The sequence below is a fragment of the Oncorhynchus keta genome, chromosome 24, assembly GCF_023373465.1.
Source record: "Oncorhynchus keta strain PuntledgeMale-10-30-2019 chromosome 24, Oket_V2, whole genome shotgun sequence".
Lineage (NCBI taxonomy): Eukaryota > Metazoa > Chordata > Actinopteri > Salmoniformes > Salmonidae > Oncorhynchus > Oncorhynchus keta.
In genome coordinates this window covers 42,398,137-42,410,562 of record NC_068444.1, presented here as the reverse complement: position 1 = coordinate 42,410,562, position 12,426 = coordinate 42,398,137, and the positions used below count along the sequence as shown (strand labels likewise).

The 12,426-nt window shown below is 42.8% G+C and overlaps 1 protein-coding gene and 1 long non-coding RNA gene across 2 annotated transcripts in view; one reads left to right on the top strand and one right to left on the bottom strand.

Annotated features, from left to right (window-relative positions):
- LOC118357575 (uncharacterized) overlaps positions 1-4,589 on the top strand; it is a 50,612-nt gene extending 46,023 nt beyond the window's left edge. The window contains exon 3 of the long non-coding RNA XR_004820325.2: positions 3,372-4,589. This is a non-coding gene — a long non-coding RNA (uncharacterized LOC118357575). The remainder of the gene's footprint in view (positions 1-3,371) is intronic.
- Positions 1-12,426, bottom strand: part of LOC118357574 (pro-neuregulin-3, membrane-bound isoform-like) — a 275,876-nt gene that overhangs the window by 43,135 nt on the left and 220,315 nt on the right. The window contains exon 6 of the mRNA XM_035734822.2: positions 7,555-7,681. Within this exon, the coding sequence (XP_035590715.1) occupies positions 7,555-7,681 (127 nt within the window). The remainder of the gene's footprint in view (positions 1-7,554; positions 7,682-12,426) is intronic.

The window sequence follows — 12,426 nt, the reverse complement described above, 5'->3', positions numbered from 1 at the left end:
TGCAAGTTTATCAATAGCCTAGCATAGCATTTTGCCTAGCTGCAGGCAATCTGAAAAGCAATATGAAAAGCAAGAAAATCAGAAAAGCAATCAAATGAAATCTTTTACCTTTGATGAGCTTCGGATGTTTTCACTCACGAAACTCCCAGTTAGATAGCAAATATTTTTGTAGCCAAAAATAGCTCCGTTAGATCTTCACGTTTTGGCTGAGAAAACGACTGGAAATTGTGGTCACGACAACACCGAAAAATATTCCAAATTAGCTCCATAATATCGACAGAAACATGGCAAACGTTGTTTATAATCAATCCTCAAGGTGTTTTTCAAATATCTATTCGATAATATATCAACCGGGACAGAGCTTTTTTTCAGTAAGACCGGGTGGAAAAATGGCTACCTATGTCGTTGCGCGAGAAATACACAAAGAGCCATCAGGTGGACACTGACGCAATGTTGTCGTTCAGGCTCATTTTTCAAAATAAAAGCCTGAAACTATGTCTTGTGATACTAGACACATTAAGGAAGCCATAGAAAATGGAATCTCGTTGATATACCATTCTCTGCTCAATAGGGAAGCAAGCATAGGAAGGGAGTCTTATTTAGAAACCGCTGCTTTCCTGATTGGATTTTTCTCATTCTTTTGCCTGTAATATCAGTTCTGTTATACTCACAGACAATATCTTTACAGTTTTGGACATTTTAGAGTGTTTTCTTTCCTAAGCTGTCAATTATATGCATATTCTATTTTCTGGTCCTGAAAAATAGCCCGTTTACTTTGGGAACGTTATTAAACATTTTTTTTTTTTAATTACCCATAGATTCAACAGGTTAACATTTTTATGGGAAGGTGTTCCTTGCCAAAGATAGGAGTCACAAATAGCAGAAATATAGATACAATTAATCACTAACCTTTGATGATCTTCATCAGATGACACTCATAGGACATCATGTTACACAATACATGTATGTTTTGTTCGATAATGTGCATAATAAAATCCCAAAATCTCAATTTACATTGGCACGTTACGTGCAGTAATGTTTTGATTCCAAAACATCCGGTGATTTTGATGTGGCCACAGGAATACTTATAATACACATTGATAAAAGATACAAGTGTTACTCACAGAATTAAAGATAGACTTCTCCTTAATGCAACCGCTGGGTCAGATTTTTTAAAAACTTGACGGAAAAAGCATAATCTGAGTACGGCGCTCAAAGCCCAATCTAGCCAAATAAATATCTGCCATGTTGGAGTCAACAGAAGTTAGAAATAACAATATAAATATTCACTTACCTTTGATGATCTTCATCAGAATGCACTCCCAGGAATCCCAGTTCGACAATAAATGACTGATTTGTTCCATAAATTCCATAATTTATGTCCAGATAGCCACTTGTTGTTAGCGTGTTCAGCCCAGTAATCCATTATCATGAGGCGCGAGCACAACATCCAGACAAAAACTCGAAACGTTCCGTTACAGGTCGTAGAAACATGTCAAACAGCTCCCATTCCCCCCTCCTTTATATCAGAAGCCTGAAACAAGTTTCTAAAGCCAGTTGACATCTAGTGGAAGCCTTAGGAAGTGCAACTTGACCCCATAGAAACTGTGTATTCGGTCGGCCAAGCTTTGAAAAACTACAGACCTCAGATTTCCCACTTCATGGTTTGATTTTTCTCGGGTTTTCGCCTGCCATATGAGTTCTGTTATACTCGCAGACATCATTCAAACAGTTTTAGAAACTTCAGAGTGTCGTCCATCTAATACTAATAATAATATGCATATATTAGCATCTGGGACGAGGAGGCAGTTAACTCTGGGCACGCTATTCATCCAAAAGTGAAAATGCTGCCCCCTATCACACGCAGGTTTTCAAACCAGTATAGCGACAGAGCTGACGCCATCCACATATTCCTATGGAAACCCTTAATTAATTCATTTGAAACGAGCCATATTGCTGAATAGGCCTGAATGGCACTGTCACTAGCAACTAGCAAAGGATCATGATCGATGTAAATGTTTTCATCCTGCCTGAGAGAGTCAACAGGGAGTCTCCTCAGATTGATCTGTGTCAGCACGTGGTTCTGTGTGACGACAAATGCAGGAGTCAGAATGGATCACTATTTAATTAAATATCTCTATTTGTAGCAAACTTTTCAAGAATTAACCGTGGGGATCGAAATTGATCAGAAAATATAATTACTTTTTGGGGCACTTCTGGCAACCGTAATTCATAGTCTTTCTAGGGCAGACCAGGGCTTTTCGCAGTGGTTGACCAGCAGATTGCTATGCAGTGGTTGACCAGCAGAAATTGTGACTTCATGCTCCAGACCGGACACTGGGGGCCTGGTCCTTCTTCATACTGATCTCAATCCAGTCCAAATACGTGGGGCAATATTAGTTTGTAGCCCAGACCGTTCGGACGCTATAAACGTTTTCGTGAGAAGACGATTTTCAGGATGTGTTCTAGTCTGACAAACAGTGCTTTAGCTCTGCCACTTTCACCGCAGATGCGGAAGGCCGACATAGGTAGATGTGGTGGATTGAGGCCCATACAAAAAAATAATATCTCTACTTCCATGACTTTTTTAAACCAGTACTGGTTTATCTTCAGACGAGTCCCGTGATACTTGTGGAGGTCGTAGAACAAAACAGAGAACACCATCGAGAGAGTCTCCCCTTTCCATAGTGGGGGTTATATTAGTTTGTAGCCCAAAATAGACAGAAGTTAGTACATCGGAGGTACCGACTTCAGTAGAGCAAAACAGAGAACATCATCGAGAGAGTCTCCCCTTTCCATAGTGGGGTCATATTAGTTTGTAGCCCAAATGGACATAAATTGTCACATCAGCGGTACAGATTTCAGACGAGTGCCGGGGGGTTTGAGGGAGTCATGGAGCAAAATGGAGAACACCATTGTGAGTCTCTCTTTTCCATAGTGGGGTCATATGTGACCCACCAGCTGGATTCGGTCCTATGTAACAAAATTTGAAATGTTTTTTTTACATTAGATAAATGTAGAAACTCCAAGCTGGAAAATTATATATCATACACTGCAGTTCAGGAACAATGAGAGGGTGATTCTGCTTTGAAAGTTGATAAACTTGCAACTGTGAAAGTTTTTGTACACTTACTGGAAGGTTCTTCTTTGTCTACACTTATTCTGTCATGTCTGCTCCCTCTCGCCCTCGCTGGAGCTCGAAGGCGCCAGGCTGCCTACCATTACACACACCTGTCTCCATCATTATGCGCAGCTGCGCAATATTGGACTCACCTGGACTCCATTACTTTGTTGATTACCCCCTCTATATCTGTCTGCTCCTCACTTTGTTCTCGTGCCAGCATTGATGTTGTTATTTTTCCCCTGTCCAGACGCTGTTCCTGTTCTGTTTCATGTCCCTGTTTCACCTGTACTTGCTTCTCGCATCCAGCGTCAAGCCTCAAAGAATGCTGACACCACTAAAGAAAGCATCAGGAGGTTTTTGGTTTTGGTGACGTCGGGTCCGGGTGCCGTCGCCAATGGAACCAGGGGTGCCTCAGCTAGCTCGTTGGGCTTCCATGCCTTAGTTTGCTCGAGAAGTCGTCTTGTCCCGTTTGGCTCGGCAGATGCCTACCCCACATCATGCTTCAGCCGGCCCACAGGCTCCCACCCCTTAGCGGGTTCGAATGGCTTTCACGCCTCATGCAGAACATGGGGGTCCCACACCTCAGCCGGCTCGCCGGGCTCCCACGCCTCAGCTAGGTCACCGGGCTCCCACGCCTCAGAGGGAGTCAGGATGCCTACCATTACGGAACTGTCTCCATCATTACGCACAACTGCGCAATATTGGACTCACCTGGACTCCATTACTTTATTGATTACCCACTCTATATCTGTCTGCTCCTGTTAAGATATTTTATCAAGGTTTAAGATAAATGATTAAATAATTATACTCAGAACCTTAACCATTAGGGATTAGAGGTCTTGTAGCATGAACAAGGATTAATAAAAAATGGGGGTGGGGAAGAGAGGAATACATGTGTGTGCCTAACGAAAACAAAGAGGGTCCTTAACCTATATTTGAACTGACTCAGCTATAACTCTGTGGCGAAAATATAAGACAGCAAGAGCCCCTCCAGGTTTTCCGTATCTGGGGGGGACTGGAACTATCTGCTAAGTGAAAATAAACTGTGGTGAGACGTCATGAGTTAATCCAGATATAGTGTGTCGTGTATGTGCGCTAGTGGGTTGGAATGGACTTTAGAAGTAGCTTTTTCCTTGTTCGAGAGAAGGAGGAGCCTTCAAGACGCTATGATGAAATGTGTGGTATATAAACCAATGTACATTGTATTATGACCAGCGCTCTCGAGAATAAATGCTATTGGCTAATTTCAGGTGACTGGTCTCTGTCCATTTTATACAAATAAGGATCTTACAAATTCTTAGAAACGGACAGAGTATGTTAAATTGAATTGGTTAATGAACCCATAAAAACTAAATTAATCTAACAGCTCCTCACTTTGTTTCCTGTGTCAGCATTGATGTCGTTATTTTTCCCATGTCCAGATGCTGTTCCTGTTCTGTTTCATGCCCGTGTTTAATTAAATGTTCCCTCCCTGTACCTGCTTCCTCTCTCCAGTGTCGATTCTTATACATTTAGCATCGGTCACACCCTCCTAAGCCTTTGCCCCACCCATCTATTTAAGGATTCACAGTGTGGTTAACAAGAAAATATTTCAAGACTAAAAGTGGTGAAAGTAGTAGCAAAGTAAGTAGTAGTAAAAAATCAACACTCTGGTCCTTGGCCTTTATCCTAATTCTTCACATTATCCACTCCAGTAAACACACATTGTATCAAATAACATGTACAGTTGGGAGAACAAGTATTTGATACACTGCCGATTTTGCAGGTTTTCCTACTTACAAAGCATGTAGAGGTCTGTAATTTTTTATCATAGGTAAACTTCAACTGTGAGAGACGGAATCTAAAACAAAAATCCAGAAAATCACATTGTATGACCGAGGGTGATTGACCGTCATCTTGAACTGCTTCCATTTTCTAATAATTGCGCTAAAAGTTGCTGCCTTCTCCCCAAGCTGCTTGCCTATTGTCCTGTAGCCCATCCCAGCCTTGTGCAGGTTTACAATTTTATCCCTGATGACCTTAGACAGCTCTCTGGTCTTGGCCATTGTGGAGAGGTTGGAGTCTTTTAGATTGAGTGTGTGGACAGGTGTCTTTTATACAGGTAACGAGTTCAAACAGGTGCAGTTAATACAGGTAATGAGGCGAGAACAGGAGGGCTTACTGGTTGGTAGGTAATCAAATACTTATGTCATGCAGTAAAATGCAAATGCATTACTTAAAAATCATACAATGTGATTTTCTGGATTTTTGTTTTAGATTACATTACATTTACATTTAAGTCATTTAGCAGACGCTCTTATCCAGAGCGACTTACAAATTGGTGCATTCACCTTATGACATCCAGTGGAACAGCCACTTTACAATAGTGCATCTAAATCTTTTAAGGGGGGTGGGGGTGAGAAGGATTACTTTATCCTATCCTAGGTATTCCTTAAAGAGGTGGGGTTTCAGGTGTCTCCGGAAGGTGGTGATTGACTCCGCTGTCCTGGCGTCGTGAGGGAGTGTGTTCCACCATTGGGGAGCCAGAGCAGCGAACAGTTTTGACTGGGCTGAGCGGGAACTGTACTTCCTCAGTGGTAGGGAGGCGAGCAGGCCAGAGGTGGATGAACGCAGTGCCCTTGTTTGGGTGTAGGGCCTGATCAGAGCCTGGAGGTACTGAGGTGCCGTTCCCCTCACAGCTAGGAGAGACCATGTAGGCAAGCACCATGGTCTTGTAGCGGATGCGAGCTTCAACTGGAAGCCAGTGGAGAGAGCGGAGGAGCGGGGTGACGTGAGAGAACTTGGGAAGGTTGAACACCAGACGGGCTGCGGCGTTCTGGATGAGTTGTAGGGGTTTAATGGCACAGGCAGGTGTAGCCCAGCCAACAGCGAGTTGCAGTAATCCAGACGGGAGATGACAAGTGCCTGGATTAGGACCTGCGCCGCTTCCTGTGTGAGGCAGGGTCGTACTCTGCGGATGTTGTAGAGCATGAACCTACAGGAACGGGCCACCGCCTTGATGTTAGTTGAGAACGACAGGGTGTTGTCCAGGATCACACCAAGGTTCTTAGCGCTCTGGGAGGAGGACACAATGGAGTTGTCAACCGTGATGGCGAGATCATGGAACGGGCAGTCCTTCCCCGGGAGGAAGAGCAGCTCCGTCTTGCCGAGGTTCAGCTTGAGGTGGTGATCAGTCATCCACACTGATATGTCTGCCAGACATGCAGAGATGCGATTCACCACCTGGTCATCAGAAGGAGGAAAGGAGAAGATTAATTGTGTGTCGTCTGCATAGCAATGATAGGAGAGACCATGTGAGGTTATGACAGAGCCAAGTGACTTGGTGTATAGCGAGAATAGGAGAGGGCCTAGAACAGAGCCCTGGGGGACACCAGTGGTGAGAGCGCGTGGTGAGGAGACAGATTCTCGCCACGCCACCAGAGATTCTGTCTCTCACAGTTGACGTGTACCTATGATAAAAATTACAGACCTCTACATGCTTTGTAAGAAGGAAAAACTGCAAAATAGGCAGGGTATCAAATACTTGTTCTCTCCACTGTATGTTTATTTGTCACATGCACAGAAGGTGTAAACGGTACAGTGAAAAAAACTCTGACTGGGAAGAAACGGTTTGAGCAGTGAAGTAGACTAAGATTTCATAGTTTTTTCAAACTTGTTGGGCAAGTGTTAAAAATGTCAATTGTTTGTAAAAGATGACAGAATATTTTATTGATGAGGTTACTAAAACAGCTACGTCGTTTCATTGGTTGGAGGTATTTCTGTTCTGATTTTAGATTTGAAAAGTGCAGAAGTAATTCAAGATGTCATAACCTCTGTCAGGGATCATCAATTCGATTAATTTGTCTCTCTGGTATGCGTGGGAATACTTGAGAACAGATTTAATGAATTAAAATCACTTGGAGCTGATTTCCTGGTATTTTTACAGTCTTTTATGTCTAATAATGAAAAAGCGCACCAATTATTTTTTTTTCCCCCCAGGAAACTTGGTGGGCCAAATAAAACAACCTATGCAACAAAAGTTCGGCCCGCGTGCCGCCAGTTGGGAAACTGCTCTAAGTTTTTGTCTAAATGGCTGGGAAAGCGGTCAAAGTAGCTGATTTGTGTCAAAAGTAATGTCAGACCTTTTACAGTGAATAGAATGTTGAAAGTCATGATGTCACAATGGGACCTTCAGAATTATTTTATTTGTCCACTTTTAATCCCATTAGTGGATGAGGTTTTTAAAGACGGACAAAAAATGGAATAGTTTGAATAGTATAAATGTTTTATACAAGTACCCTGGTCCTGACTGGTCTGCATGTTTTAAAGTTATGAATTACATTTCTAGCTTTAACGGTGTAAGTGGAGTAGTGTTCCAAATAATAATACAACATATTAAATTATCTCAAGTCCCATTAATAATTGAATAAAATGCTGGTTCCTTATCTCACCTTTTGAAGCTGCCAGCCACACTGAGGCCTTGGGCTGGATTTAGACATGAACCTAGAGGCATTGATACTGCACACCCTCAGATTCCGGCTCTCCAAGAAGTGTGCCCGGAGCTTTTCCCTGTGTCTCCTGCAGAGGGCAAGAGAAGCCATACTGAGTTTAATACAAAGCCCCATCCTCAGATCATACTGTAAGGTATGCTCTGGGTTAGAGCTTTGTGTACCTGGATCTTGTACATTGATCCACTGTATTGTACTGCTCGTGGAGTAGGCATCACCCTCATCTGTCAGCATTGTCAGCTCTATATGCTCAGAAGAAAATGTTATAACATTGGGTATATAACAAAAGGTATAATGCATTCAACTTGTTATGAGCATGCATATATTATACGACCCTGCCTCACACAGGAAGCGGCGCAGGTCCTAATCCAGGCACTTGTCATCTCCCGTCTGGACTACTGCAACTCGCTGTTGGCTGGGCTCCCTGCCTGTGCCATTAAACCCCTACAACTCATCCAGAACGCCGCAGCCCGTCTGGTGTTCAACCTTCCCAAGTTCTCTCACGTCACCCCGCTCCTCCGCTCTCTCCACTGGCTTCCAGTTGAAGCTCGCATCTGCTACAAGACCATGGTGCTTGCCTACGGAGCTGTGAGGGGAACGGCACCTCAGTACCTCCAGGCTCTGATCAGGCCCTACACCCAAACAAGGGCACTGCGTTCATCCACCTCTGGCCTGCTCGCCTCCCTACCACTGAGGAAGTACAGTTCCCGCTCAGCCCAGTCAAAACTGTTCGCTGCTCTGGCCCCCCAATGGTGGAACAAACTCCCTCACGACGCCAGGACAGCGGAGTCAATCACCACCTTCCGGAGACACCTGAAACCCCACCTCTTTAAGGAATACCTAGGATAGGATAAGTAATCCTTCTCACCCCCCTTTAAGATTTAGATGCACTATTGTAAAGTGACTATTCTACTGGATGTCATAAGGTGAATGCACCAATTTGTAAGTCGCTCTGGATAAGAGCGTCTGCTAAATGACTTAAATGTAATGTTAAATGTAATATTTTGACTTCCAATATGGCAATACTTCAATTAATTTAAATTGGCTGCTAATAACTTGCTCTGTGGTGAGGTTTCCCCTAGGTATAGATCTAGGATCGGCTTCCCCTCCCCATTCCTAACCATTATTGGGGAAAATGCAAAACTGCCCCAAGATCAGCATCTAGGCAAGGGGTGTCAAACCCATTCCGTAGAGGACCTAAGGTCTATTTTCACCTTTAAATTAAGCCTGAGACCACCAGGTGTGGAAAGTTCCATACTAATTGGTGACCTTAATTCATCAATCAAGGACAAGGGAGGAGTGAAAACCCGCAGACACTTGGCCCTCTGTGGAAGGAATTTGACATCTGTGGTCTAGGGGGAACTTCACTCTACACCAATATGATGATACTATAGATTAGAAGACACCTTATATGGAGCCGATCTTATCACAAGTCTTTCAGTATATTAACACTAGAACCGCTGGGCTTCGATGGACCCCCCTTCAAGCGAATGAGCAGTCATGCAGTCATTCATTCATACATTTAATATATGCTATCTCAAAATAATCATGTAGTTGTGCTTATGAAGGCCTTGGGTAACATTAGAATACAATTGTTATTATACTTCAAATAACAAAATAATATCTTCATTAGTTTGTTACTGGAAGCTAAATGTAAAAAAATCTAACCAAAAACCACCCCCTAAATTCAGGTTCAATAAATTGTATTCGCGGAGTGCCTTTGTTAAAACTATGGAAATTAAAGGATATGCATGGGAACAGCTTATTTTTATTTTGAGAAAATAGAATAAAGAATTCCCCAATCTTTTTATGCATCTTCATACAATGGCATCAGTTGGATTTAACTTAGCTGTTATCCCTTTGTCCTAAAGTTGACACAATTTCGTACCTTTCACTTGCTTGACACACTTTGACATACACTATATGGTCAAAAATATGTAGACACTTGCTCGTCAAACATCTCATTCCAAAATCATGGGCATTAACATGGAGTTGGTTCCCCCTTTGCTGCTATACCAGCCTCCACGCTTCTGGGAAGTCTTTCAACTAGGTGTTCGAACATTGCTGCGGGGAAATACTTCCATTCAGCCACAAGAGTGTTAGTAAGGTCCAGCACTGATGTTGGGTGATTAGGCATTGCTCACAGTCTGCGTTCCAATTCATCCCAAGGTGTTCGATGTGATTGAGGTCAGGCCTCTGTGCAGGCCAGTCAAGTTCTTCCACACCGATCTCGACAAACCATTTCTGCATGGACATCGCTTTGTGCATGGGGATATTGTCATGCTGAAACAGGAAAGAGCTTTCCCCAAACCGTTGCTTCAAAGTTGGAAGCACAGAATGTTCTAGAATGTCATTGCATGCTGTAGCATTAAGATTTCCCTTCAGGGGCCTAGCCTGAACCATGAATAACAGCCCCAGACCATTATTCCTCCTCCACCAAAATGTACAGTTGGCAATATGCATTGGGGCAGGTAGCGTTCTCCTGGCATCCGCCAATCCCAGATTCGCCCATCTGACTGCCAGATGTTGAAGCGTGATTCATTACTCCAGAGAACACTTTTCCACTCCAGAGTCCAATAGTAGCAAGCTTTACACCACTCTAGCTGACACTTGGCATTGCGCGTGGTGATCTTAGGCCTGTGTGCGGCTGCTCTGCCATGGAAACCCATTTCATGAAGCTCCCGACGAACAGTTCTTGTACTGATGTTGCTTCCAGAGGAAGTTCGGAACTCGGTATTGAGAGTTGCAACCAAGGACAGACGATCTTCCAGCACTCGGTGGTCCAATTTTGTGAGCTTGTGTGGCTTACCACTTCGCGGCTGAGCCATTGTTGCTCCTAGATGTTTCCACTTCACAATAACAGCACTTACAGTTGAGCGGAGAAGCTCTAGCAGGGGAGGTATTTGACAAACTGACTTCATGGAAAGGTGGCATCCTATTACGGTGCCAAGTTGAAAGTCGCTGAGCTCCTCAGTATGGGCCATTCTACTGCCAATGTTTGTCTATGGAGATTGTATGGCTGTGTGCTCGATTTCATACACCTGTCAGCAACGGATGTGGCTGAAATAGCTGAATCCCCTCATTTGAAGGGGTGTCCAAATGCTTTTGTATATATAGTGTACCTTCGTTTGGATGTAGTGCATAATTCTGTCTTGTCATTCTTCACCACCTTTGTAGACTGAAACAGTAGACTGATAAGACATCTTTGATTCGGTGGACTGCTGCTGTAAAGGATACATACCATTTAAAGATTATAATTATAATGGATCAATAACTATATAATGGCTCTCCCTGTTCTTAATTCACAATTGGTGATTACATAATTAAGCATCATTCGCTTCCCCTCATTCATCAACTCACCATCATACTTTACTTAATTTAATTCATCTGTTGTTATATGTGTGAAAATAGTTTCGATATAGTTAAGTTTCAAGGCAATTATCAGGGTAATTATTATCTGGACACTGAACTTTGAACTGTCAGAAGAAGTATTGGACCCGACCCTATTCGGAAAAGGAGGGCAACAGGGGAAAACCATTCCAAAAAATGACATGCCCTGCTAAAACTAGTTATAACTCCAGGTCTGTTGGAAAATGTAAGATTCAAACACCAACAGTATGTTATATAGTCTTGTTAAATCGACAAAATGACTGCTTTAGTGGTTCTGGTGTTAAATGAAGTGTTTGTCAAAAGCAAGACACCAAGGGAAAATGGCAAAGCTTTTGATTGTGCAAAGGCAACAAAAGGAGAATATCATATTTCCAGGCCTAAAGGAGCTGTTTCTTACAAAGTGAGAACTTCTGAATTAAATAGAGCACCATTTTTATAATATTGTATCTATATTGTGATAACACTGTGTGGGTTGTTCCCACACCATTGCATTGCATGGACCAACCTCAACATTCCTCATCTTCATAGAGGACAAGATCGTATAAAGTCTTTTGAAAGTGTGCTGCAGCAAGGACGGCTGTGTTGTGCATGTACGTACAATACATATTGTGCAATTACAGTATGAGTGTATTCATACGAGAACTGCGTTTATTTGTCACCGTCATTATATTACCGAACTAAACTGAACAAAAATATAAACTCAACTTGTAAAGTGTTGGTCCCTGAAATAAAAAATCCCAGAAGTTTTCCATACGCACCAAAAGCTGATTTCTCTCAACTTTTGTTCACAAATTAGTTAACATCCCTGTCAGTGAGCACATCTCCTTTGCCAAGATAATTAATCCACTTGACAGGTGTGGCATTTCAAGAAGCTGATTATTAAACAGCATGATCATTACACAGGTGCACCAACCTCAGAACCACGTATAACCACTACAGCCCAGGACCTCCACATCCGGCTTCTTCACATGCGGGATCGTCAGAGGAGAGGGGGGACATGCTGGGAAGTATTTCTGTCTGAATAATGGCATTTTTGGGGGGAGGAAATGATTCTGATTGGTTGGGCCTGGCTCCCCAGTGGGTGGGCCTATGCCCTCCCAGTCCCACCCATGGCTGCACCCCTGCTAGTCATGTGAAATCCATAAATTATGGCCGAATGAATTTATTTCAATTGACTGATTTCCTTCTATGAACTGTAACTCAGTAAAATATTTGAAATGGTTGCATGTTGCATTTTCGTTCAGTATAGTATAATGGCAGATTCAGATTGTAACTTAGAGCAACAAAACAACCCAAAATCAGTCATTTTTTATGGAAGGAGGCAAGAGACATTTGATTGTTGGCAACTACAGATGATGTATATGTATATAAACACTAAATTACTAAGAGGGTGCACTATTTCTAAGGCACTGTGTCACCATCTTT